This window comes from Oryzias latipes, chromosome 11 (genome assembly GCF_053564925.1).
Source record: "Oryzias latipes strain Hd-rR chromosome 11, Olatipes_Hd-rR_3.1".
NCBI lineage: Eukaryota > Metazoa > Chordata > Actinopteri > Beloniformes > Adrianichthyidae > Oryzias > Oryzias latipes.
In genome coordinates, this window is record NC_136247.1 from 18,610,009 (window position 1) to 18,632,216 (window position 22,208).

The window sequence follows — 22,208 nt, forward strand, 5'->3', positions numbered from 1 at the left end:
AAAAAGTGCTTTAGTTTTTCACATTTGTATGCAATCTTGTTGTGCAATCCATGGAATAAAAGCTGAAAGTCTACACTTCAATGGCATCTGAGTGGTTTTATTTAAAATTCGGGTCATCTACACCCACTAGACATTGTGTTGAATAACTAACTAAAGTTAGAAAAATGTGATCTGTATGTCCTAAAAAATGAGTTTTTTTTTTAGCTAAAAATTGCATAATCATAATTAAAGACCACTGGGAATGCTTTGACAGGTCGAAAGATGATTGGAGAGGGACTTTAATGTATAAATTGTTTTGTAAATTAAACACCCTGTTGAAATGCACTCTGCAGAATGAACAATAGGAGTAGCAGCAACATTTGTAAGTATAAAGATGACTTTTGTTCATGGAATAAATCAATAAAATTGCATAATCGGCATTATTCAGTAGCTCAGGCAGGTTCAGGGGATAATTTATGCCATTTGCAGAATTTGCAGTCAATAAAATCTAATGAAAAGCAATAATGGAAAACATGTTAAGACAAATATAAAGTACTTTATATTCTTAATTCCAAAGGGTTTAATTGTATATGCTGACAGGATTAAAAAAATAACTAATCCAAATAAAGCAACAAAAATCTACATTTAAATCTTTCCTCTGTACAGTTTAAAAAAAAATACAATGTTTAAACAATAATCAAATTGCTGTAATTTATGTACAGTTAACGCAGCAACTTGACTGATGTCTAAAAATACTTTTAACAGGGAGAAGAGGAAAAAAAAGCAGGAAAACAGAAGCATAGGATATTATCCTTGTAAAACAGACACCCAAAACACACAGCAGGTAGCAGGAGCAATGAATTTTTATTGATCTAGGATTATTTATGCTAAATGAACAGCTTGAGGAACATTCTTTGAGTGCTGCCTCACATCATTTCCACAAAACAACATCTTACTTTCAAAGTGAGGATGAAATTATCACATAAAAATGTCCACAGAGGGAATAATCTTTACACTAAAACAGTTACTCCTCAGTTTAATCATTTTTGTCTGGTTAATTAAGGTCATAGAGGATAAAAACATGATTCTCTTAAAATAAACAGCTTACAGGAAGAAACGAACAAGATCACAGAATTAGGTTTTTGAATCAGAGGCACTGGTTTTGAAGGAGAACGCTGCCCTCTGAAGGTGACAGCAGGACACGACCGCTCTTTAACAAGAGGAGAGATCTCCACGGTTACGACGGACGGTCACATTCCAAATCCGTACAGTAAGAGGCCTTCCCTGAAGCAAACCCGCAGTTTGATGTTCTCTTTGAAGCAGTAAACAGTTTGGTGACATATGTCTGCAGAGCAGGAAACTTTAGCAGACATCTAGGGTTTAAGGAACGGTTAGATCCCAGCATGTTGATGAGGCAGGCATTACATAGATGAGAAAGCTTATGGCATCAGCTCGACCTGGACTGAAGTCACACAGATGATAACTAAAGACAGTAGAAGGTTTTTGTGACATCAAGTGTCACAGTTCGGATGTGCAATCTTTAAAGGCTGACAGTTCTGGAGGAGCTCCACCCAAACCTGCTCCACCTTTCTCTTTAGCTAACCGTAACAGCATCAGAGAGGCGGAAACCTTACACGTGCTCTCATTCACAAGTCGTTAGGGTTAACTATGGTAAAGTCGGAGTCCTTGCTGTTGGTGGAGCCCTCATCCGGGCTGGAAGAGCCAGAGGTGGTGCCGACCATCAGGGGGTTATGAAAAGTCCCAGAAGCCCCCTCGGGCTCTATTCGCACCCTACCGCGCTCTCGCCTAATTGAAGGAGAGCGCTCAGATGCACCCTTACCTCCACCTTCTGCCTGCAGATCTCCATCCTGAGACACCAGGATGTAGTCGTCCCAGTTCTTACCCTCCTGGGGCATCTGCACATGGACCAAACATGTAAAAAGAGTGCTTCAAACTTCCTAAAACCTCAAAAAAAGGGACTAAAGCTGTGAACCTCCTGCTCCGGCGGGGTTGCCGTCGGCTCTTCGGCGCCTACGCCCTGATCCAGGTCGGAGTTTCGGCTTCTCCCCCCATCACCTCCTTGCTGCTGTTGGCTGTTGTAGTTGATAGTGTTCTGAGCAGTTTCTGCCGCTGCTGCAGTGGTGGTATAGTGGTCATCAGCGATGGTGATCTCTTCATTCTCCTCAGCCTCCAGCTGGCTCTGGTTAAAGCGCAGCGACCCCTTCAGGATGTCTTTGATCTGACAATAGGAAAGGCTCATAAATTTGCTATTAAAGGACATAGAAGGGGTGAGAAAAACCGCAGTTGTGATGCAAACGTATAGACACACCTGTTTAAGTCCAGCCAGTGACACCAAGACTTCATCTTCTCTCTGCAAGTGTTCTTGAAGGATGACGTCCTGGATTTTACCTACAGAAAAGGTTAGACTTTTGGTCTTTTTTCATTTTCTTTTTAGCTCCTTCTATTTTCAGCCCCGGAGCATACCCACAAGTGCGTGACCGACCGAATGCAGCCAAACTTACAGATGTGTGAGTTCATCATCTTGGCACAGTATTTGCTCATGGCCTCAAGATCATTAATTTGGCCTTGAAGAAACGATATCTGGGCTTCAAAGTCCTCGTCCTGCTAGGGGGACAAGTATCCAAACAAAGCAGCAGAATTAGAAGAAGGGATTCAAGAGGAAACTGCAAAGATGTCAGGCAACTCACCGTCTCCTTCCTGCCCATTGTTTTGCTGTGGGAGCGGGAGCGAGTGATGTTAAAGAAAGAGTCCTTCTTGGTGGCGGAAGGGGGGGGTGATGAGGTGCTAACATCACTCCCTCTGGACAGAGGTAAAGGAGGGGAGGCGGTAGACTGTCCACGCCCACCAGGGAGGCTTTCTATGCTGGGGGAGGAGCTTATCGCCATTGGGTTTTGGCCTATTTGAGATAAGAATGTGGAAAAATTTAGAACTCGTAGGTTCAGTGATGGCATAGTAGAAAGATTTGATTATAGATCACAGTTACAGACATTTTCCAAAGCTTCATTTTTAAAGTCCCACTCCATTCATCTTATGATCTATTTTTAAAGGCGTTCCCAGTGGTCTTTTAATCACAATGATGCAGGTTTTTAACCAAAATACATTTTCTAGGACATAGTTTCAGTGACAAATACAATATTTTTCAAACATCATTTTTCAAAAAAGAAATAGACAGAAATGCAATTTTAAGCTTAATTTTCTTTATACATATCTTCCATAATTAGAAATCGCCACAATAAGATGTTAAAAACACCAAACACATAATTTTTGGATAGATCAGCACTTGAGCATAGATCCTTGCTTTTTTGTGTGAAAGGCTGAGGAAAAAAAACAGCAGCAACATTCCCATATTTTAATAAAGGGAAAAGAACTACTTTAAAATCTTCAGTTTCTAAATGTAATAATTATATACCTAACCAGGGTAAAGCTGAAATGTTATTTACATTTAGTTTAAGTAATAGATAAAAATAAATAAATAAAACTTTCAATGTTAAGGTATTTTTTGTAATTATTAAACAACTTAAATGAACATCTTTTAATCTTATTAGTCCACATCAATTACACTTAAAAAAGATCTAATTCCTTTTTAGGATAGATAGTCCGATGATCCATCCACAATTTACACTTGCAGCATAGGTTTCAATAAATCATGACTTTCCTCCCTGTGCAAAGCTTCAACAAAAGAGAGGTGACATCTCCCTCTGCTGGGCAAGGGTGAGTGTTACATGCAAGTGGATTTTCATCTCTGTATCTTATATGTTCCCATCATGTCCCCGCAATAATGAAAGAGGGAATAATTCCCATAGCACATGAACATGCAATGGTGGTTACAAAAGCAGATATGAAAAAGAGGCAGGTCACACTAGCAGTTGCCATGGCAGCGGTTACCTTGTGTGTCAGTGTAAGCTTGTGCTGGGAGAGAGCCCTGAAACACTCCACCTGAAACTCCATCTGACAGACAGAAGAGTCAATGCTGATGCTGCCACACGCAGGTTATACTAAACATGCCAACAGTTAGTCAGTTACAAAACAGCCAAATTAATGAAGAAAATACACTGGTGGATAGAAACGATGGGCTTTCTGTTGTTGAGCCAACCTAAAGCAGTTGTACTTCGTGGCCTGCTGCTCACCTTTGCTAAGGTGGACCGGCATGCTTTCAGACTTGAGCAGGCGGTAGTGTTGACCCTGGGCCGGGTTCTGTGTCTGTACCAGGGCGGGTGGCTCAGCCAGAGGGTGGGGCAGCACAGGGGGAGGCACCGGGGCAGGCGACACAGAGGAGGACGATGAGGGGGAGGGGACCTCACTGTTGATGGGGGAAATGCCTGTAGATCCACCCGTCATGGCTGGAGAGATGAGCTTTCTGCCCAAGTTCAGCAGGCTGCTGGACACCTTGTTGATGTTGAGAGGAGGTTTTGCACTGGAATTTGATCTAGAAGGATTACAGGTAATTGTCTGCATCACATTTTTGCTCTGATGTTAATGAGACTAAGTGCAACAAATATGTGTACTTCACATATACATAGCAAATAAAAAAACACTTTATTTTTAGAACATTTTAGTTCCAGAGTGAGAAAGCACTAACGAATCCAACTTCGCACACAGTAGTCTTTTAAAAAGGGATTTCAAATTGTCTGGTTAATTGCAATAATCTAATATTTAATCAATGAATATTAACAATTACGAAAGCAATAATGCCTGACGAGGTGTCCGTTATCAGAAGTTAATGGACAACGCAGAGGCCGTACCGCGTCCGACAGTTGATAATGGACACTTTAAAGGGTGCCATCCCACTCATACCATGGTCACTTACAATAAAAATAAATATTAAATAAATAATAAGTATTTTAATCTTCTTATTTGTATTTCCAACGTTTCCTGTCCAACAGCTGAGCAAACAGATTCGAGCTGAGGCTCTTGTGTTGGACATATTTTACTTTTACAGTAGGGGTTTATCAATGTTCTGACACACAAAGTGTATTTGAATAAACCCCTTTTCTAATTTATGCTAAACTTTATTTATATTCACTAAATTTGTATCCGTTTTTTGTTGGACCGGATGTAAAAGAAGAAGAGGCAAGGAGAGAGAGGGATGTTGGAGAGGAGGGGGGGGATAAGGGCACAAAAGGGGGGGGAGGGTTAGGGAAATAGGAGGATGATTATAGAATGGGTGGTTGAATCGTAAAGCAATTATCAACAAGTTGCTGGAAGTTTATAATCATCTCAGTCAGGTGTAATCGTGCTCTAAAAGGGGCGGGGCCTGTCCACACAAACAAGCCCTGGGAGCACCAGCCCCAGACGAGCAGCCCACCACCCAGGAGTTTTGAGCATCCCCCCCACCACAGTCACGAGCCAGGGCCCCCTCAAAGAGAGACCCGGCCTTATGCTCCAAGCAGCCACCCACACACCCTGTGGGAGGTCCAGGAGAGAGCAAGGCAGGGGCTGCGCACCCCTGACAGAAGTGAGGGTCCCTGAAAAGTGCTGTGAACGTGAACATGGCTCGACCAGGTTGTTGGAATTTTTTGGAGGAGGACCGCTGGGCCCAGGAAGCAAGCACCCTAGGGACATGGTTCCCCCACAAGGGATGGGGGACAAGCTTGAACGTATATTCTCCCAAAAGAGCTTTTTTCATCTGTTCCATGAAGGAACTTATCCTATGAGCAACCTGACAAAATTTAAAATCAGATCAAACAGCCTAAGTAAATTTGAACAGATCTATGCTAGAATGTTGTGGCCGTTGAGAGAAGATGAACCATACCATCATACTGATATATCCTTGTTAAATATGTCTGCAAATAGATTTCTTCTTTGTACGTTATAAATTACAATCTGATTTGACATTTTTAAATTTCTTTTAGTGCATATTTTTAAACCCCTCATCTATCTTTCTGCTTCTTAAAAGATACTTAGAAATTGATCTAAACAAGCAAATTATAGCTTAAATTGTAGTGCAAGAAAAATGTCAGAATTCTCTGAGATTAAAACAATCAAAAATTCAGGGGCACCTGAAGGAGCAAAAAACTTGATCTGTACAGTAAAAACAAAAGACAGAGTTCTAAAACTAAGAGTTGACGGATATTTCAGGTGATATCAAACCATTTAACTCTCATGTTGTCCAATTCAGATGAATGAATGAATAAAGAAAAGTAATTGAAAGAGACAGAACATGATCAGCAGTGCAAAGGAAGACAATAACTGGCCAACACTCAAGTCACGTTTTTGGATTTTTTTTCTTTTCTTTTATCTATTTTTAACTTATAACCAATTGCATGTTCTTTTCTTTTAAGTATGTCCTGATTGAAATAAAATTGGCATCTTTAAATGTACTTGAGAAAAAGAGCACCTGGTTTTGTTCATCAGATCAGTGCCTCTTGTTTTGTAGTAATCCAGGTTCTGCTGGAACTGGTAGTTCACAGGCCGTTGATTGTTCTGCAAAATGAGGAACATAAAAAGAAAACGTGATCGTTTCGGTTTGCATGATGCCCTGCAATGGAGTGGTGACCTGTCTAGGGTGTACCCTGCCTTCACCCAACAGTAGCTGGGACAGGCTCCTGTGGTCACAGGGTTGCCTGTGACCCCTGTGACCTCAAAAGGGATTCAGTGAGATTTGAAAATGGATGGATGAGCTTGCAATTTTGCAAGAAGTTTAAAAAAAAAAACCTCTTATCTGAAGCCTCAGTAAAAAATGTTATTTTTAATTGTTAGTTATTGATAAACCATCAGTAAGATTTTTGAATCCATGCTCTAAAGAAGTATTTTGTGGTTATGAGAGAATAATCATCCTAAAGTCCTTTTTCACATTTTCATACAGTGAAAACTATGTCTCCTGCTGTTGAAATAAAAATCTACACATTTTAAAAATAAAAAAAAAGATATTGAATATTTTACGAGGGTAGCATAAGTGAAAAATGTCAAACTATTAAGAAATAGTTCTTTTTGTGTTTACTGATGGGTTGAGGCTCAAGAAAAAGGAACAGAACATTTGCTTAATTTAGATTTGTAGATAAATGCTGCTTGACAGTGTCACAGCACTGCAAGACAAACTGTTTATGCTTTGATGGTCACTTGAGGATTCCAGCATTTACCCGTGGGAAGGGTTTCCATTTAGGGAACAAGAAAATTAGGAAATTTACACTGAAGAATGACATTTTACTGAGTAAATATTTGCAGAAGCAAAGTCAGACACAGCAAAACTGTCAATCCAGGACAAGTTGGTTGTAGTAAAATTCCTCACTCTTCCATTTAACCTTTTGGAAAGGGGGGGGTGATTGCTTACTTTGGGATCTCTGAGGAAAAGTGCCTTTTGCAGCAAGGCATTGATATCTTCTACTGGAGGGTAGTGCATCAAAAGGCCCAAGCAGGTCTGGAAGTTATTAGCAGTTACTGGTAAAGAAAAACAAAGGAAGAAAGGGATCTTTTTAAATGTAAAAAACAAAAACATCATGGAAGGACTAGAGCAGATGAGATTTCTAGTGGGAATCAATTTCATCTAATAGAAAAAAACAGCACAGCATTAACCCACAACTTGACTACAGAAATAAAAAACGGTTAAAATTTAGAATTCGATTTTTATATCTTTAAGAGGACAAAGGCTACGTTCACACTGCAGGGCTTAATGCTCAATGAATTGTTTGCTAGACCGTTCACATTTCCAAGTAAATCCGAACTTTTGTGATCTCCAGTGTGACCGTGACACGACCCAAACGAGACCCGCATGCGCAGAAGCCAGAAGAATACTCAACGGTGAACGACGTCACTTGTTTCCGGAGCAGATGTCAACAACAGTGTTGTCAAAAGCGGAGCTCTTTTTGTAATATTAAATTTATTTTCACGAAGGAGCAGCACAATTACAATCTTCTCATTTTAAGAAGGCATTGGAGTCGGGATCGTCAGTACCCACTGTTGTGGAATGGGGATGTGAATGTGTTGGGGCCGCGCGCCCGCGTGTGCAAGCGCGTGCCGCGATAGAGAATAGGGGGGGGGGGGGGGGGCAGTGTGTGCGCGCATTCATGTTGTGTGTTACGGAGGACGGTAATAAAAGAAGGTTTCCCCCAAAATAAATGCTATGGACTCTTTATCAACCCGGTCTGGAGAATCTAAGGATCAGAACAGGGAGGAGGAGGAGGATCGCCTCGGGTCCCCTGCGCTTCTGAGCACGGTGACGGTCGGAAGGAGAGAAAGAAAAAAAAGTCATCGCGGGAAAGGTTCAACACCACGCTCTGCCATTTAGCTGGAAAATTTTTCAAAAACCGCCCAGTTGCAATAAGAGCCCTGGAGTTTGGCCTGAAAAGAGCGATCAGCCCAAATATTAATCCAATCGGGGATCTCGCTTCCCTTCCACTGACTGATCTCAGCAGCATCGTCCACCATGGTTGATGTTTACGTTCTCGTTCCCGCCTACTTTAACGCAAAATGATGACGTTTGTTGCGTGTCGATGACGTACGATTCGGAATCAAGTCGCCTGGCCGGTCAGACGGCGGTCGCAATTGAAAAGAACGGCTACAATTCGGATTCAGGACTGCAAACCCACGGGGCCTGGGTCGCAATTGAAAAGATCGGATCTGTGTCATTCAGACTGTCATGAAAAGATCGGAATTGGGCCACTTAGGGGCAAAAAATTCGGAATTGGGTCGTTTCAGCCTGCAGTGTGAACGTAGCCAAAGTGAAGCTTAAAAGAAAACAATGATTCAATAAACTTTCTTTGAACTGCTGCATGGAATTATGTCAACAAAGTTGGGATCGCATTGCCTTTACTACTTTTAATCCAAAATAGCAAACTATTAAAAAACAAAAACAAAAAAAAAACGTACAAGCATTTCGTATGTAGAGCAGCATGGCCACAAAGACATAGTCCACCAGATCCAGAGTGATGCTGTCGGCAAACAAGGCATCCCACACCACCAGAAGATCCTGCAGTGGAAACTCTCGTCCAAACAGCAGACGAACCCACCGGCTGAGGACAACAAACAGAACTTCTGAGTACAGCTGAGGACTCGGAAGAAACCACACAAGCTAAAAGAAGATACACTTACATGCCATAGATCTGGGGGGCGATCTCCAGTCGGTTTAGGTGCATGTGCAGTTCTGTGTCGTGCTTTTTCACCAGCTGGTCCTGGATACGATTGACTTTGGTCACTATGGCAACGGAAGGCCCAGCGTCTTGGGGGCGAGCGAACGGGATGCTGGATAGCATTTCTTCCTTACCCTATTAGATATGAAAAATATTTAAAAAATTTTTTTTTTTTTTTTTAAACAAAACTTGTGGTTATTTAGCGTACAAATATGTAGTTACATGAGATTTCTGGTGTAATTTAAAAAGTATAAAATCAGAAATTCCTCACATACTGTTTTTTTTTTTGTCCATTCTAAAATAGATTACTCCTTCATGTTCAGTACAGATACATTCAGACTAAGAGAGTACAATATTAAGACAACTAACTTTTCTAATCAGTGTTCAAACCTAACTATAAATCTGGCTAAACAATTTAGGATACTTTGGAAACTTCTTTCAAAATACATCGAGTGATGCAAAACTTAGGGAGGAAATTCAGAGAAAAATGAAAGATTTTTCAGAAATTAATGACAATAGTAAAGTGTCCCAGACCATCTTTTGGGACATGTTAAAAGATGAGGGGAAAATAATTTCCAAAACCTCGCCTCAGAGTGTATTATCCCGCTTATACCATGGTCACGTACAAAAGAAAGAAATGATAAATCAAATATTAGTACTTTAATCTTTCAATATTTTACATGAAGTGGGCTTTTTGAGACTCAGTGCGACATGTCATGGAAACAGCCACAGAGCCTGCACCGACCTCAATCTGCCGCAGCAAAAGAAAGATGTATATGTGCTAAATGTAATGTTAAGTGATGCAAAACATCATTTCAGAGGAAACCGCTTGTTTTTGACCAGAAGATAAAGCAAAAGTTTGTTTTAAAGAAACAAAATCCTAAACTAATTTCCTACATTGCTTTGATTGAATAAATATCCACCATTAACTCTGATCATTGAATGTGTATTACCAAAGAAACCATTTTATTCATTAATTAATAATAAAACTATTTATAAACAAGCATTCACTCTGTATCAAGCTATAAAGTAATCAAACAGAAAGACAGACAACAAACTATTCTAAATTAAAGATAACATTACCAGAGATACTGGCATGTCCCTCATAGAGCCATTTGAAGAACATTGATCTTTTCACTGTGGGATAACGTATGTCCCCTTTATGTCCCAAGTTTCTTACCTAAATTGGCGTTTAGGACAGCTCTATAATTTCGGACTTTCAGGCTACGTGACTGGAACGTTTTTTTTAATTGTCCATTATCACTTTTTAATGGAAAATCTGCAGCCAATCCGAATTAAGTATTCTCCCAGACCATGGTATAAAAAGTGAGATATTGCACTTTGAGGTGTCCAATATCAGAAATTAATGGACTTTGCGGAAGCAACCGTCTGTCGCCTGTTCACGCCTCCACGTCGCCCAATAATATCTGATATTGGACACCTCTTATTTTATTAATCTTTAAAATAAAAACTATAAGCAGTTTAGCAGTTTTATAAGTAGTTTGTGTGTTTGGTTACTCTTTTATTAACATTTATTGGTAAATGGATAAAAAACAGAAAGGAATTGCCATGACTGCTAGATTTTATTGAAAAGGTAAGATACTGGTAATTACTTTTTTTTTGACAAAGGTACAAGAGTAAAAGAATGCAAATCTGCATTTTATGTCTGGATTAGTTGAGAGTCGTTGAAATGAATAAATAATCTTTAATACTGAACAAAGGGTCCAGAATATTATAGCAGTGGTTAAGCAACAGTTTAAGGTCGCACACCATCAGCTCCAGCTGTAACCTTAGTTCCTACCTTGCTGTTAATAAAAAAAAAAACTATGTGCAGCAGAGAAGCAGAAACAGGTTGGTGTTATTTATTTTTCTGACATCCTCATTAAAACTGCATTTATCTGCAAGTACCAGATATTTATTCTCATGGACCAATGCAATATTTATAACAATGTTCACCGTGTTTGCCACGGTATAAAACTGCAGCCTGTTGCTATGGTAACCAGCAAAGTGTACCGGTACCTGAAACTTTCAAGATTATTTAATTTAGGTCTAACATTAGGCAGCACAGTTTGCAGACTATTAAAAACACAATTATAGAGAACAATATTATTTTTCTTCCCCCAATATGAAACTGACCTTTCTCACTTCTCTCTCAAAGCTGGAGAACCATGGCTCTGCTGTCTCCATCAGTTGTGAAAACATGGCGCTACATTGTGAGGTGCGAGAGGGTATTCATATGCACAAGTGGCCGGAAGAATAATGAAGAAAAAATAATAATAACAAGAATGTTATACTTTAAATGTGGAAGTAAGTTTGCTGTAATAAAAGTTTGCTATAAAATGTGTGTACTTACTAGGCATCATGCTCAAGGTACATTGGGTTTAACAGGCATTTCATCTCCTCACTGCAGAAAAATAAGTTCAAATTCATTTTTTCCCCAATCGTGTATTCTGATTCAGAGGGTGGGCTGAGATGGTTGTCTATTAAGCTCTTACTGACCTGGGGCTGGCTGTCTCACTGGCATGCTGGAAGGTTTGATGGTCACAGTGTAATACAAATACGATGGGGGCCAGGAGCTCGTGCATGCCCTGCAGAAACAGTGGCAAAGGGGGGCACAAAGAGTCTAAGAATATGGGTGGAGACAAACTACGGTTCATTTGTGTGGAGCCTTCCTTAATAATGATGCATGAGGTTTCTAATTTGTAATGACAGGTTAAATTTAGATATTGTTAACTACCAATTGTGTGTCACTTCCAGTTTACTAAGGAGATGCTGCACCAGCCATGTGTGCAATCACTGGCACCTGTTACAATTAGCTTATGAAGGCATTTTGTTCTCACGGATACTGTGACGACCAGACTAAACGTCCTGAGATACGGTTCTAACAAACTAGCCACAAAGAACCTACCTGTTTATACAGTAACTGCTCATTTTCTCTGGCATAGCAGAAGAGAATATCTGTCAGTTTGGTCCTGACGCCATCGTCCTGAAAGTATCGGATCTCAGGGAATCTTATGGGGGATAGAGAGCAGGGGCTTACTTAAAGACGACTGCCAAAAACAAAAACGGAGAACAGTGTGATGGAGATAAAGTTACGTTCTAAACACATCCTGCTTGATCATCCCCTTCAGCTCTTTATCCTGGAAGAACTTGTTCCACAGGCTCTGTTAAACCCAGAAAAAAAGAGAAGGTTGGGGCGTTTAAGGAAAACAGGAATGAATGCTTGTCAATTTAAAGCCATTTGACTACATAGTTGAGCTCTGTATATCAAAAAGATTTCAGTATCAGCTGTGTGATTAAAAGCAGAAGCCCATTTCCCACCACAACTTTGTATTTTTCTGCTAAAACATAAATTAGTAATTTATTTCTGTGGCTTGACTGAGTTTGTAAATATGAAGGAATAGCCCGAGTAAAAAGCACGGTTTTATTTCATCTGTAAACTAGGAACAACTGAAAAAAACGACTTACTTACCCCCTCATCCTGGGACAGAGGATTGTTGACCACCAGATCCTGCTGGCCTGCAGCCTTCCGGGGATTAATGATGTGCTGTGACAGAAACCAAGAGTTATCAATACTTCAGCAATAAAAAGATCAATTGTTTTATACCTTTACATATTAGTTAGATGTTGTGACCCAGTCTGCCCAGAGAGGGTTCAGTACTTTAACTGCCCCCACAAAGACAAGTAATGGAGTTAAATTGAGCCTCTCTTATTAAATACTTAAAGGCTCAGTCACATGCACCTGTACAGGAGTTGACCTGTACGGGTGCTGCGACGTTTTGGATTATCCGGGCCCCTAGAGGGTCATAGAGAGGAGCAGCTTCATCTTTGAGGGAGAGCTGGTGTGCGCTTCAGTTCCCTTGAGGCCACCTCAAGAGACGTCATGAAAAGGAAACGTGCCATTGTCGTGCGTGCGGTAAGTGTATTGTGAAGTGTTTCTTATGCTACGTTCACACTGGGCTCGGCAAAGTGCGTTCAAGCAACCACTTCCAATGAGAAGTTTATTGAAAAGTTTTAATCTCAGAATTCTTATTGGACCGATCACAAAGGACGGCATTACCATCTCTTTGATCTTCTCATACTGTGCCCGAAGCTCATTGGTCTTGTTGATCCACTGCCCCTTATCTTCTGGAAGAACCTCTAGGTACAACTGCAGTCACACAAAGCACAGATTGCTCTGTTACACAAAATTCCTTTTCAGAAGTCCCAAACATGCAGAAAAACAGCAGAACTAAACTCTAAGCTTTTGTCTTGACCAAACTAAGACAACCACCCTCTGCCAACATTCGATCCATCTGGCGTTTACCTTCCAGCAGACGCTCCGAAAGCGGCTGCTCCTCAGTCGGCCACTGATGCCGGCCTGCCGGATCCTGGCCAGGTAATTACTGTGGAGGAACAAGTCATTCCATTCTTTCCTGCACAAGGGAAAGAAGATTTATGAGCTTTTCAACTCAGACTGGGCACAGCTTCCATAAAATATGTCTTCCAGCAGTAGACTGAAAAGGCGGAAGCAGTGAGCTGTGGGAGAAAATACTCGTGATAAGCTCTGACAGGAAGAAGAACTTACTTGTAAGAGAGGAAAGTTGACTGAGACTGTGAGGAAGTGCTGCTGTCAAGAGATCCTCCTGATTGAAAAAAGGACAAATGACCACAAGAGGGAGACGTTTAGGCAAATGAGCCAAATCCCAAATCTTATAAATACTTATTAAAACCTGAAAATGGGAGGTACAAACAAAACTCCGACCCTTTAAACCAAGCATAACCCAAAAAAGGAACTGGCCCTTTCACTTCCTGTAGAAGGCCCATAGGTTCTTTGGGGAGGCTTATTTACAAACGATTTGATGGAGCAGAAAGTGCCAGAAGCAAGAAAAGTGATGACAAAAGTCATGCCTCTTACTGCTCCTCTTCTTTATTGGTGGTAATAAGACTAATTTAGCCTGCAGGTGAACATGCATTCCAGTCAGAGAGCTGTCTGTCAGCATTAGCTACAGGAGTAGATCATTCCACAGGGACACTCAACATGAATATTCATCAGTTCCACAACATGCCAGCCCATAATATTTATTTCTCTCACAAGTAAATATAAAGCTTCAAGAGCCTAAAGACTTTTCTTGCTAAGCTGGTGACTCACATAGTCGGATCTAAATTTATTTCCTTTAGAAGCCTAAACTTTTAATAACTCTGCTCCTCTATGCCTCATGTGTTGGTCTGATTCTCCATTAGATGCCCATCAGGGTGATGTAACGTCTCGTCTTTACATTAAATCTACAGATGAGGTGACTAAGAGAAAACGACTATCATTAATAAATGTTGCCGGACTGAATATATTGGATGATTTTCTTATATTGGTTTGCTTCAGCTTTGGTTTAGCATCATATCATTTATCAAATATCAATTCTAAGAATACTTTTGCTTGATGCTGTAGCACAGATTTACATTGTTGTTATTTTAAATCTAACAAAGGTTACAGGTGAAATTGTCAAAAGCATTGACGTGGCTTTGGCTCCAGTGTTTAGGGTTGTTTCGGTTAAAACCTCATTTTTTGAGTCACGGTTTTTATTTTATTTTCTGTTGACAAGCAAGTAACAATTAGGAAAAAACTTTTCAGTTGGCTCATACTTTTCCTAGTGTAACCTAATAAAACAATAAATACTTGATCTTTTTTAACTTGTAACAACAATCGCCTGACGCTTTCAACCTAAACATACTAGTATGCAGCAGTAGGAAGGCAACAATTCATTTTCAGAGTCGGTTTAATGGTGTAACGTGTTGTTGTCGTTCACCTTTCACAGGATGTCCTTCCTGACACAACCCTGTATTTTATGTGGAATGGGGACCGGCACAGGGAGACCTAAACCCGGGCCTCCTGGTGGGTACATAGTTACCAACACATTACTTAGGTAAAGTGTTGCATATTGATGCAAAGCCAATAAGAAAAGCTGCTTTTCTCTGCGACAGAACCAGCTGATTCACATTGCTCGGATGAACGGTCGAGAAGTTACAGTAGGTCTAGGAGTGCATGTTTTTAAGTGGTAGCCAGTGACATCTCTAGCGTTAAAGTGTTAAACCCATAACTGGATTTATATTTCATATTGATTTTTTGGCAAAGGCATGAACAATAAGAATAGTCACTTTGTAATCTGTTAGACTGATTGGGTGGATAACTGTATATTGTTATTTGAGTTATGTGATGGCCATTTTCTGTATTCTGTCTTGTAGTGTCATATAAGCCAATGAGGGCTGGGCACAGGAGTGCATGACACTTAACTAAAATCAAACAAACTCTATTGCTGACTCAAAATCTGTCATGGAGGCCTGACATACTGCTGCGGTTCTTGTTAAATGCGTGAAGCGGATCAAAGCCCGTCTCCTGCTGCTCCTCAGTCTGGAGTGGGTGACAGGTCTCAAAATTGAGGTGCTGCATGACCGTGACCCAGAAGAACCTGCAGAATAAAAATGTAGGTCAGATATGAGACAAGTGCTGAAACAGAACTCAAAAATGAAATCAGAGTAAGCAAATTCAGTAAATCAAGGCCTGTGATGGAGTCTTTGGTAGGAGTATTTTTTACAGATCTGATCCTGACCACAGAAGATGAATTCTTCTCCTTTCCTGACTGCCTTTCCTCTAGATCAGCATTTCTCAAACCTGGTCTTCGGGGCAAACTGTCCCCGTTTGTTCACAATGCCAATCGGCTAAAAAACCATGTGATTCAGCTCGACCTCTCCAGAAACCTTACAATGACAGTTTTTAAAGCCAGGCAAGTTTCAGCAGAGTAAGATACAAAACATGCAGAAGAGAGTGTCCGAGAACAGAGGCAGAGAAACACGAATCTTTATGACTGATAGGTCAAAGGCAGCCAAACAAAAGTCACATTTATTTAACACCATCTCCTTTGTTTTATCCATTTAACAGTTCAGGAAAAACCAACTCTAAAATAAAAAAAATCCCCTAATAAACACAAGAGTTCCCTTAAGCTGTTTGATCTTACAACTTACTGTGGGAGCCTTGTGATTCTTCTCAGTCAAGACTCAGAAGAAAAGGATGTTTCTGCAAGAAGTCACAACAATGACACCAAAACACTTGGGAATGGAAGATAAAACTTTTACAAGGTTAAGCTAGAATAAACACATTAAATTAAGAAGACCAGCAGAAAAAACAAAACTATTTGATAAAAGAAAGAATTTACCACATGCATTAACCAATATTAAGTCAAATGAATACATTTGAAAACATTTCTGATAGAAACACAAAGAGTATGACTATATTGAGATATAGATATGCTCTAGTTGGCATCAACTTTTAAAAAAAAAAAAACACATTTTGTAACACTAAGTCAAAATATTGCTTCTAAGGAATAGCTATAAATTAGGGGTGTCCCGATCAGGGTTTTTTTTGGGTCAATTGCTTTTGACAATCTGATGAAACAGAGTCCCGGTTTGATGCCTTTGTAACTGCTAAAGCCAGTACGTGTGCAGCCCTGTCTAAAGTTTGCTTCGGAAGAGGATTGGGAGAATGTCATATGGTCAGTCAAGAAAGAATGCAGAGTTGCATCCAAAGAAAATCATACCTAATGAAATGCATTGGGGTGGAAACATCATGGTTTGGGGCTGTTTTTCATTAAAGGGACCAGGACGACTGATCCGTGTAAAGGAAAGAATGAATGGGGCCACGTATAGTCAGATTTTGAGTGAAAAACTCCGTCCATCAGCAAGGCCATGGAAGATGAAATATGGCTCAGTCTTTCACCATGACAACGATCCCAAACCTACTGCCCAGGTGACGAAGGAGTGGCTTCATAAGAAGCATTTCAAGGTCCTGGAGTGGCGTAGCCAGTATCCAGATCTCAATCCCAAATAAAATCTTCGGAGGTACTTTTTGTCCAGCGACAGCCCCAAAGCATCACTGCTCTAGAGGAGATCTGCATGGAAGAATGGGCCAAAATACCAATAACAGTTTGTGAAAACCTTGTGAAGACTGACAAGAAGCATCTGACTGCTGTCATTACCAACAAAGGGTGTTTAACAAAGTATCAAGTTCAAATTTTATTGACCAAATTACTAATTTTCCACCATAATTTACAGATAACTTTTTTTGTAAATTATGCTGGGATTTTCTGGATTGTTTTTCCTCATTTTTTCTCTTTCATAGTTGAGGTTTACTTATGATGAAAATTGCAGGCCTCTTTCATTTTTTGTGGTGGAGGAACTTGAACTAATTGGTGGCTGACAAAATACTTTTTTGCTACACTGTATCTGTAATAACAAGCTTGAAAAATATGGTGATGATCATGAGGAGAAGAAAAATATGTGATCCCGGACTGGGATGCAACATCTGAAGGCCCGTACACACCGGGACGAATATTCGCCAGGCGTTATTCGCCAGCGTTTTTCGCCACGTTTTTTGTGTTCACACCCAGGCGATTTTCGCTGACGGTGAGCCGAGCGAACATGCAATTTCATTCCCTGACATTAGATGGCGCTTAATGTAAACAGAAATACTCCTGTACACAAGGTGGCGCTGCGCAACTTTACGCTTCTTAAAGTCGCTTTTCACTCAGAAGAAGATAGCAAGTATTTACGCGCTTGTCAGAATAATACAAAAAAACATGAATATTTCAAGCATCAGTAGCTCCAACTGGTACTTGGTAAGGGGATATTTAAGAATGTCCGTCATTATTTCTTTGCGGCAGTGTTGACGCTACTTGGCGTCTGTCTTCTTCGCTGGTATGTGTGCTCAGCAAGGCAGTTTTGTGTTTGAGCGCCCCCAAGTTGTGTTTTACTGTAACTTCAGAAGCTCCAGACACGTGTGCAAAAGCGCCATTCTCATTGGTCGAATAGATTTCGACACGACGCGTCGAAAAAAAAAAACGAACCCGAGGCGTTTTTTTTTTTACGCTTTGTCGCGTGGCGTTTTTTCGCGTCGGTGTGCACACTCTCATTGGTGCCCTTTGTTTAGTCACGAGGCGTTAAACGTCGGCGAATATCGCCGGCGAAATTCGTCCCGGTGTGAACAGGCCTTGATTTTGATAGATTCTGAAACTAGAGGATTGGGCCTGATTTCCAACGGTTTGATCAAATAGGAACATCCCTACTGAAGATATAGATTTTTAAAATCAAAAAGTACAAATTCCTTTGCAACTCGAACACAGTCGTGTCTCCCTCATCTAGCGTCCTTCAAAAAGAGAAAAAATAACCTTGCTGTTGCAGCTAAATATCGAAATGAAAACCACCAAAGAGGAGAACTGGACTATTCCGTCCTTTTTCAACAATGGGCATGTCCCAGTCCTCCTAACAGTTTTCACAATGAAAATCGCTGCTTTTCTTAATCTATTGACGTGAAAAGTGACAAAAGCTGGTAATACTTTGGTCTTGAAATGAAATTATGTTTTATTTAGCATATTACAAAGTAGGGCTATTTGACAAATCTGGCAGCCAAATTATGCAAGGGAAAGTATAATTAAGATCTGGCTTCAGAAAAGAGTTTAACTTTCTCTGTGAGACACTGCAAACTAGGTTAACCAGTTCTGCCTTCAGCCCTTATTCAAACTGGGATTATTCCATGTTTATAAATTTGGTTTGTTTAATGCACAAGCTGATGAAACATTACCAATCCACAGTGCATGGAGTGTTCTTTCCATTTAATAATTGTGGAAATAACCCAACAAAGGCATCTTTTAAACCTATTAACTGTATGAATGAAACATTGCTTGATCAATTAGCTCAACGCTCCATGAAAATAGAAATTATCTTATATGAATAATGCATGCTGTTTTCTGGGGAAACATCTGTTCCACTCAAAGACTAATGCTCCCCTTCAATGAGTGTTTTTTTTTTCCCTCACATTGCTCATGATTATGGCATAATCCCAGCGAAATTTCAGAAGTAATCTGCAACTTTTACAAACAAAAGGAAAGCCGTGAAGAGGTGTCTGCCCGTTTCCCTATGACAGTGTTCTCTTTTCAATTATCCCTTAAAAGTGGCAGATGTAATCCTTGGTTTGTTAGCGCGATCCTGACCAACACAGCAGTCCACTAGCTTTCGGACAATTTTATCTTTCACCAGAAACAAAAGAAAAAGGAAGGAAAAAAACAAACAAACTCTGATTTTCCCCACATACTTATCAAGCAAATTACCTTATGAATGATCTAATACAGCAGACTAGGCTCCTCTCAATAATGGACAACACAAATCTTTTATAAAAATAATAAAAATGGCATAAATAAATCATTAGATGAGATACAGGGGGTCAGTTTTTCTCAAACATATCTACTCTTGCTTGTTAGCAAATGCTTTGGATGCTAAACAAATTGCATTAGTTCAAAGCCATTTTTAAGATTTTCTGGCTATTTTTCCTGTTTTGGCTAATTTAATTACTAATCACTGATAATAATATTTCACAAGTGGGATATTTTGCTTCAGTGAAAAACAAAGAAAGTCTTATAGCTAAACTCAATAGAAACCCTTTCAATAAAGATACAAATCTTTGAATTAAGCACAACTTTTTTTTAATTTATGTTCAATTTCAACAGTCAGTATTATTCTTGGCTCAAAGCTTCTCTTTCTTTCTTGGAGAAAAATCCTGGCAGTAACACATTCCTTTAATGTCAAGAGAGCTTTCCAAAGCAGAAGCCGAATAATACCTCTAAAAAGCTTGACTAATTAAATGTCACTTTCCGTAAAACTTAAAAACAAAATTCACCTTATTAGAACCCCAATCACTCAAAAACGAAGCTAAAAGAAGGCCAGCTACAATGGAAAAAAAAGTTTACACAGGATGCGTATGTAAAGAACAGCAGTGAAAGGGATGATCCATCTCTGCCGGCTGCAGCTGCAGACTGCAGTTTAGTCAGAGAGGAACACTGGAGCTAAATAAACTCACATGCCTCAGCACACAGAGAGAACTCAAAAACCTACACAGTCACATGCACTGCAAGAAGATGAGAACATGCAGGGAACCAAAAGCTCCGCAAACTACTGGGAATTTTCTCGGGCCTTTGAGATTTCACAACCACACACCTGCCCATCTTCAAGAGCGCAAGCAGAAGTTGACGAGGCGCAAGTAAAACCTGGCAAATGTGGACATTCACAGAGAGTCACATGGTGACTTTTGAGAGGGATATTTTTAGCTCCAGTCAAAACCATTCTTTATTGTCAACTGGGTTAACCTAATCTCACAGGGTTTTAAAAACGATTAAAAATAAAACAATAAAAAAAGAAGAGAAGAAAACATTATGAAACGCTTAGAAATTCACAGAGCCTGCAGCTGAAACTAAAGTGTGACGAGGATTAAGTGAAGCTAAAGTACACATGCATAGTATGAAATGTTTTTTAATTCAAACCCTAAAACGTTTATCTGAACTGACATTCTTTTCAAAGAGAAATTCCATAATTGATCTGAGTGATGCAGTGATTTTTGGTTTTGTCATCACTATCACTATCTCCAGCAATCTGAATAAATAAAGGGCCCTGCAGCAGACTGACCACCTGTTCAGGGTCCTTGCTGGGTTGGCTCCAGCGACCCTGTGACCTCAAAAGGGATTCAGTCAGTCCTGAATGAATGGATGGATGGATGGATGGATGGATGGATGGATGGATGGATGGATGGATGGATGGAATTTGAAGAATAACCAATAAATTAGTCCACATAAGTAATGCACAAAAGTCAAAGATTGAACCAAGAACCTCGGATGAATTTAAACAATTTGAATAAGAGCTGGGTAATAAAGTGACTGGATTGGCATCTAGCTCAGTTACCAGTTAGAAATATGATTTAGTTTTTTAAAATAAATAACTACCGGTAGTTAAACTCGAGAAATGCAAAAATGGTCATTGAAGTTATGAATTCATAAAGTAAAATGCTATTTTTGTCATGAAAATATGAAAAATCTACTTTATAGGACAATTCAATGCATGATTTTCATCAACTAAGGTGTAATTCTTTTTTTAAACTTTAAATATTTACTTTAGTTGGTTGTGATGATATGACCAGTCTGAAAACTGGAAACACTATGCAAGTAAAAGCTTATCTTTAACAAACCAAATCTGAGAACGTAACTTCAATAGTTTTGAAGCACGCGCGCGCGCACACAAACCGCATCATTAAAATTAATACATACAGAATTGTTGTAGCCAGCGGGAATAATGTAGAGAAAAACACCAAGCAGTTTCTCTCGTCTTTGAATAATAAATTAAAGCTACACCAGTTAAGCAGGTTGGATGATACTAGTTTTGGGAGTCTGTAAACTGAACGTGACCAAATGACAGGAAGCAAATATAAGCTAGCTTACAGTTAGCCTGAGCATTAGCACTTATCCAACCCAGTAAGGCCCGTTCTCACGTCCGACACCGCTACAGCCGTCACAAAAAAGTTGCAATAAGCACGCGCACAAACCAGCTCGAGTGTAACAAACAGCAGAGTGCAAATTATGAGTACTTATCGTCTTTCTGTGTATGTTAAATACCTGCCAAGATCATGGCAGAATCCTCATTCTGCTGTTGGACTCTACCGACTTGTAAACAGAAGCTGGTCAGGCGGATGTGCTGAAGATCAGCTGACTGGTCACGTGACCACAGAACTGAAGCTTTGCAAGAGCCGATGGAGGTAGATGGTCAATTAAATTATTTAGGGTGGAACACCAAATGACTGTTCACGTGATAACTGGTCTTTAATGCGACACATTTACCCCCTAATTTAAGACAAGATTTTATTTTTTTAGTTGACAAATAACTGAATTTTTAAAAAGCTTGATTTTTAGGCTAAAATATCTGTTTCAAGATTCAGATTGTAGTTTTTCTTTTTTTGTTTTTTAATATATTTACCAAACCTAGATTAAATTAAAAAAAAAAAGCAATAGTGAGACTCAAAAGTAATGGTGTGGCCCCTGAAGCGAACAGCCCACTCAAAGGCACCAACTGGGCTGCGACCATGTTACATTGAAACTCTAATGAGTTTAGGGGCCACTTGCACTTTTGTGTTCTCATTGGAGAGACACATCAGTGTTCATATAGTCCATTAGCAAAAAGGAGGACACCCAAAATTTATTTTATTAAGTATACATGAGTATAAGTATGGCAAGTCTCCTGTAGACCATGTTCTTGTAGTGTAGGATGTACTAACCCAATACTTCTTTAGACTAAATTGGA

At 39.8% G+C, this 22,208-nt stretch overlaps 1 protein-coding gene across 9 annotated transcripts; it reads right to left on the bottom strand.

The window, feature by feature from the left end:
* Positions 1-824: 824 nt before the first annotated feature.
* Positions 825-21,658, bottom strand: tbc1d5 (TBC1 domain family, member 5). 9 transcript variants are annotated; one of them, XM_011480858.4, is made up of 23 exons: positions 21,527-21,652; positions 16,062-16,113; positions 15,390-15,508; positions 13,633-13,690; positions 13,372-13,480; positions 13,126-13,215; positions 12,538-12,612; positions 12,162-12,229; positions 11,974-12,076; positions 11,565-11,653; positions 11,419-11,469; positions 11,202-11,271; positions 9,028-9,200; positions 8,806-8,948; positions 7,271-7,377; positions 6,338-6,423; positions 4,128-4,426; positions 3,886-3,948; positions 2,688-2,896; positions 2,502-2,601; positions 2,309-2,388; positions 1,973-2,218; positions 825-1,895 (listed from the first exon to the last, which is right to left on the bottom strand). In XM_011480858.4, exons 3-23 carry the CDS (start codon positions 15,487-15,489, stop codon positions 1,626-1,628), a joined length of 2,589 nt encoding a protein of 862 aa, XP_011479160.1. In that variant the 5' UTR covers positions 15,490-15,508; positions 16,062-16,113; positions 21,527-21,652; the 3' UTR covers positions 825-1,625. The 9 variants fall into 9 exon arrangements, with proteins under 9 accessions (XP_011479160.1, XP_011479158.1, XP_078811055.1 ...); XM_011480856.4 differs by having other exon boundaries at positions 2,502-2,604; XM_078954929.1 differs by lacking the exon at positions 21,527-21,652 and adding an exon at positions 21,353-21,408 and having other exon boundaries at positions 2,502-2,604.
* Positions 21,659-22,208: the final 550 nt, after the last annotated feature.

Bases quoted from the DNA above. Each gene is read 5' to 3' on its own strand.
- tbc1d5 (XM_011480857.4), bottom strand. From the start codon at position 15,489: ATGCAGCACCTCAATTTTGAGACCTGTCACCCACTCCAGACTGAGGAG. The intron at 13,481-13,632 runs GTAAGTTCTTCT...TCCCTTGTGCAG, and splicing joins TCAACTTTCCTCTCTTACAA to GAAAGAATGGAATGACTTGT. The intron at 12,613-13,125 runs GTAATGCCGTCC...TTTCTGTCACAG, and splicing joins ATGAGAAGATCAAAGAGATG to CACATCATTAATCCCCGGAA.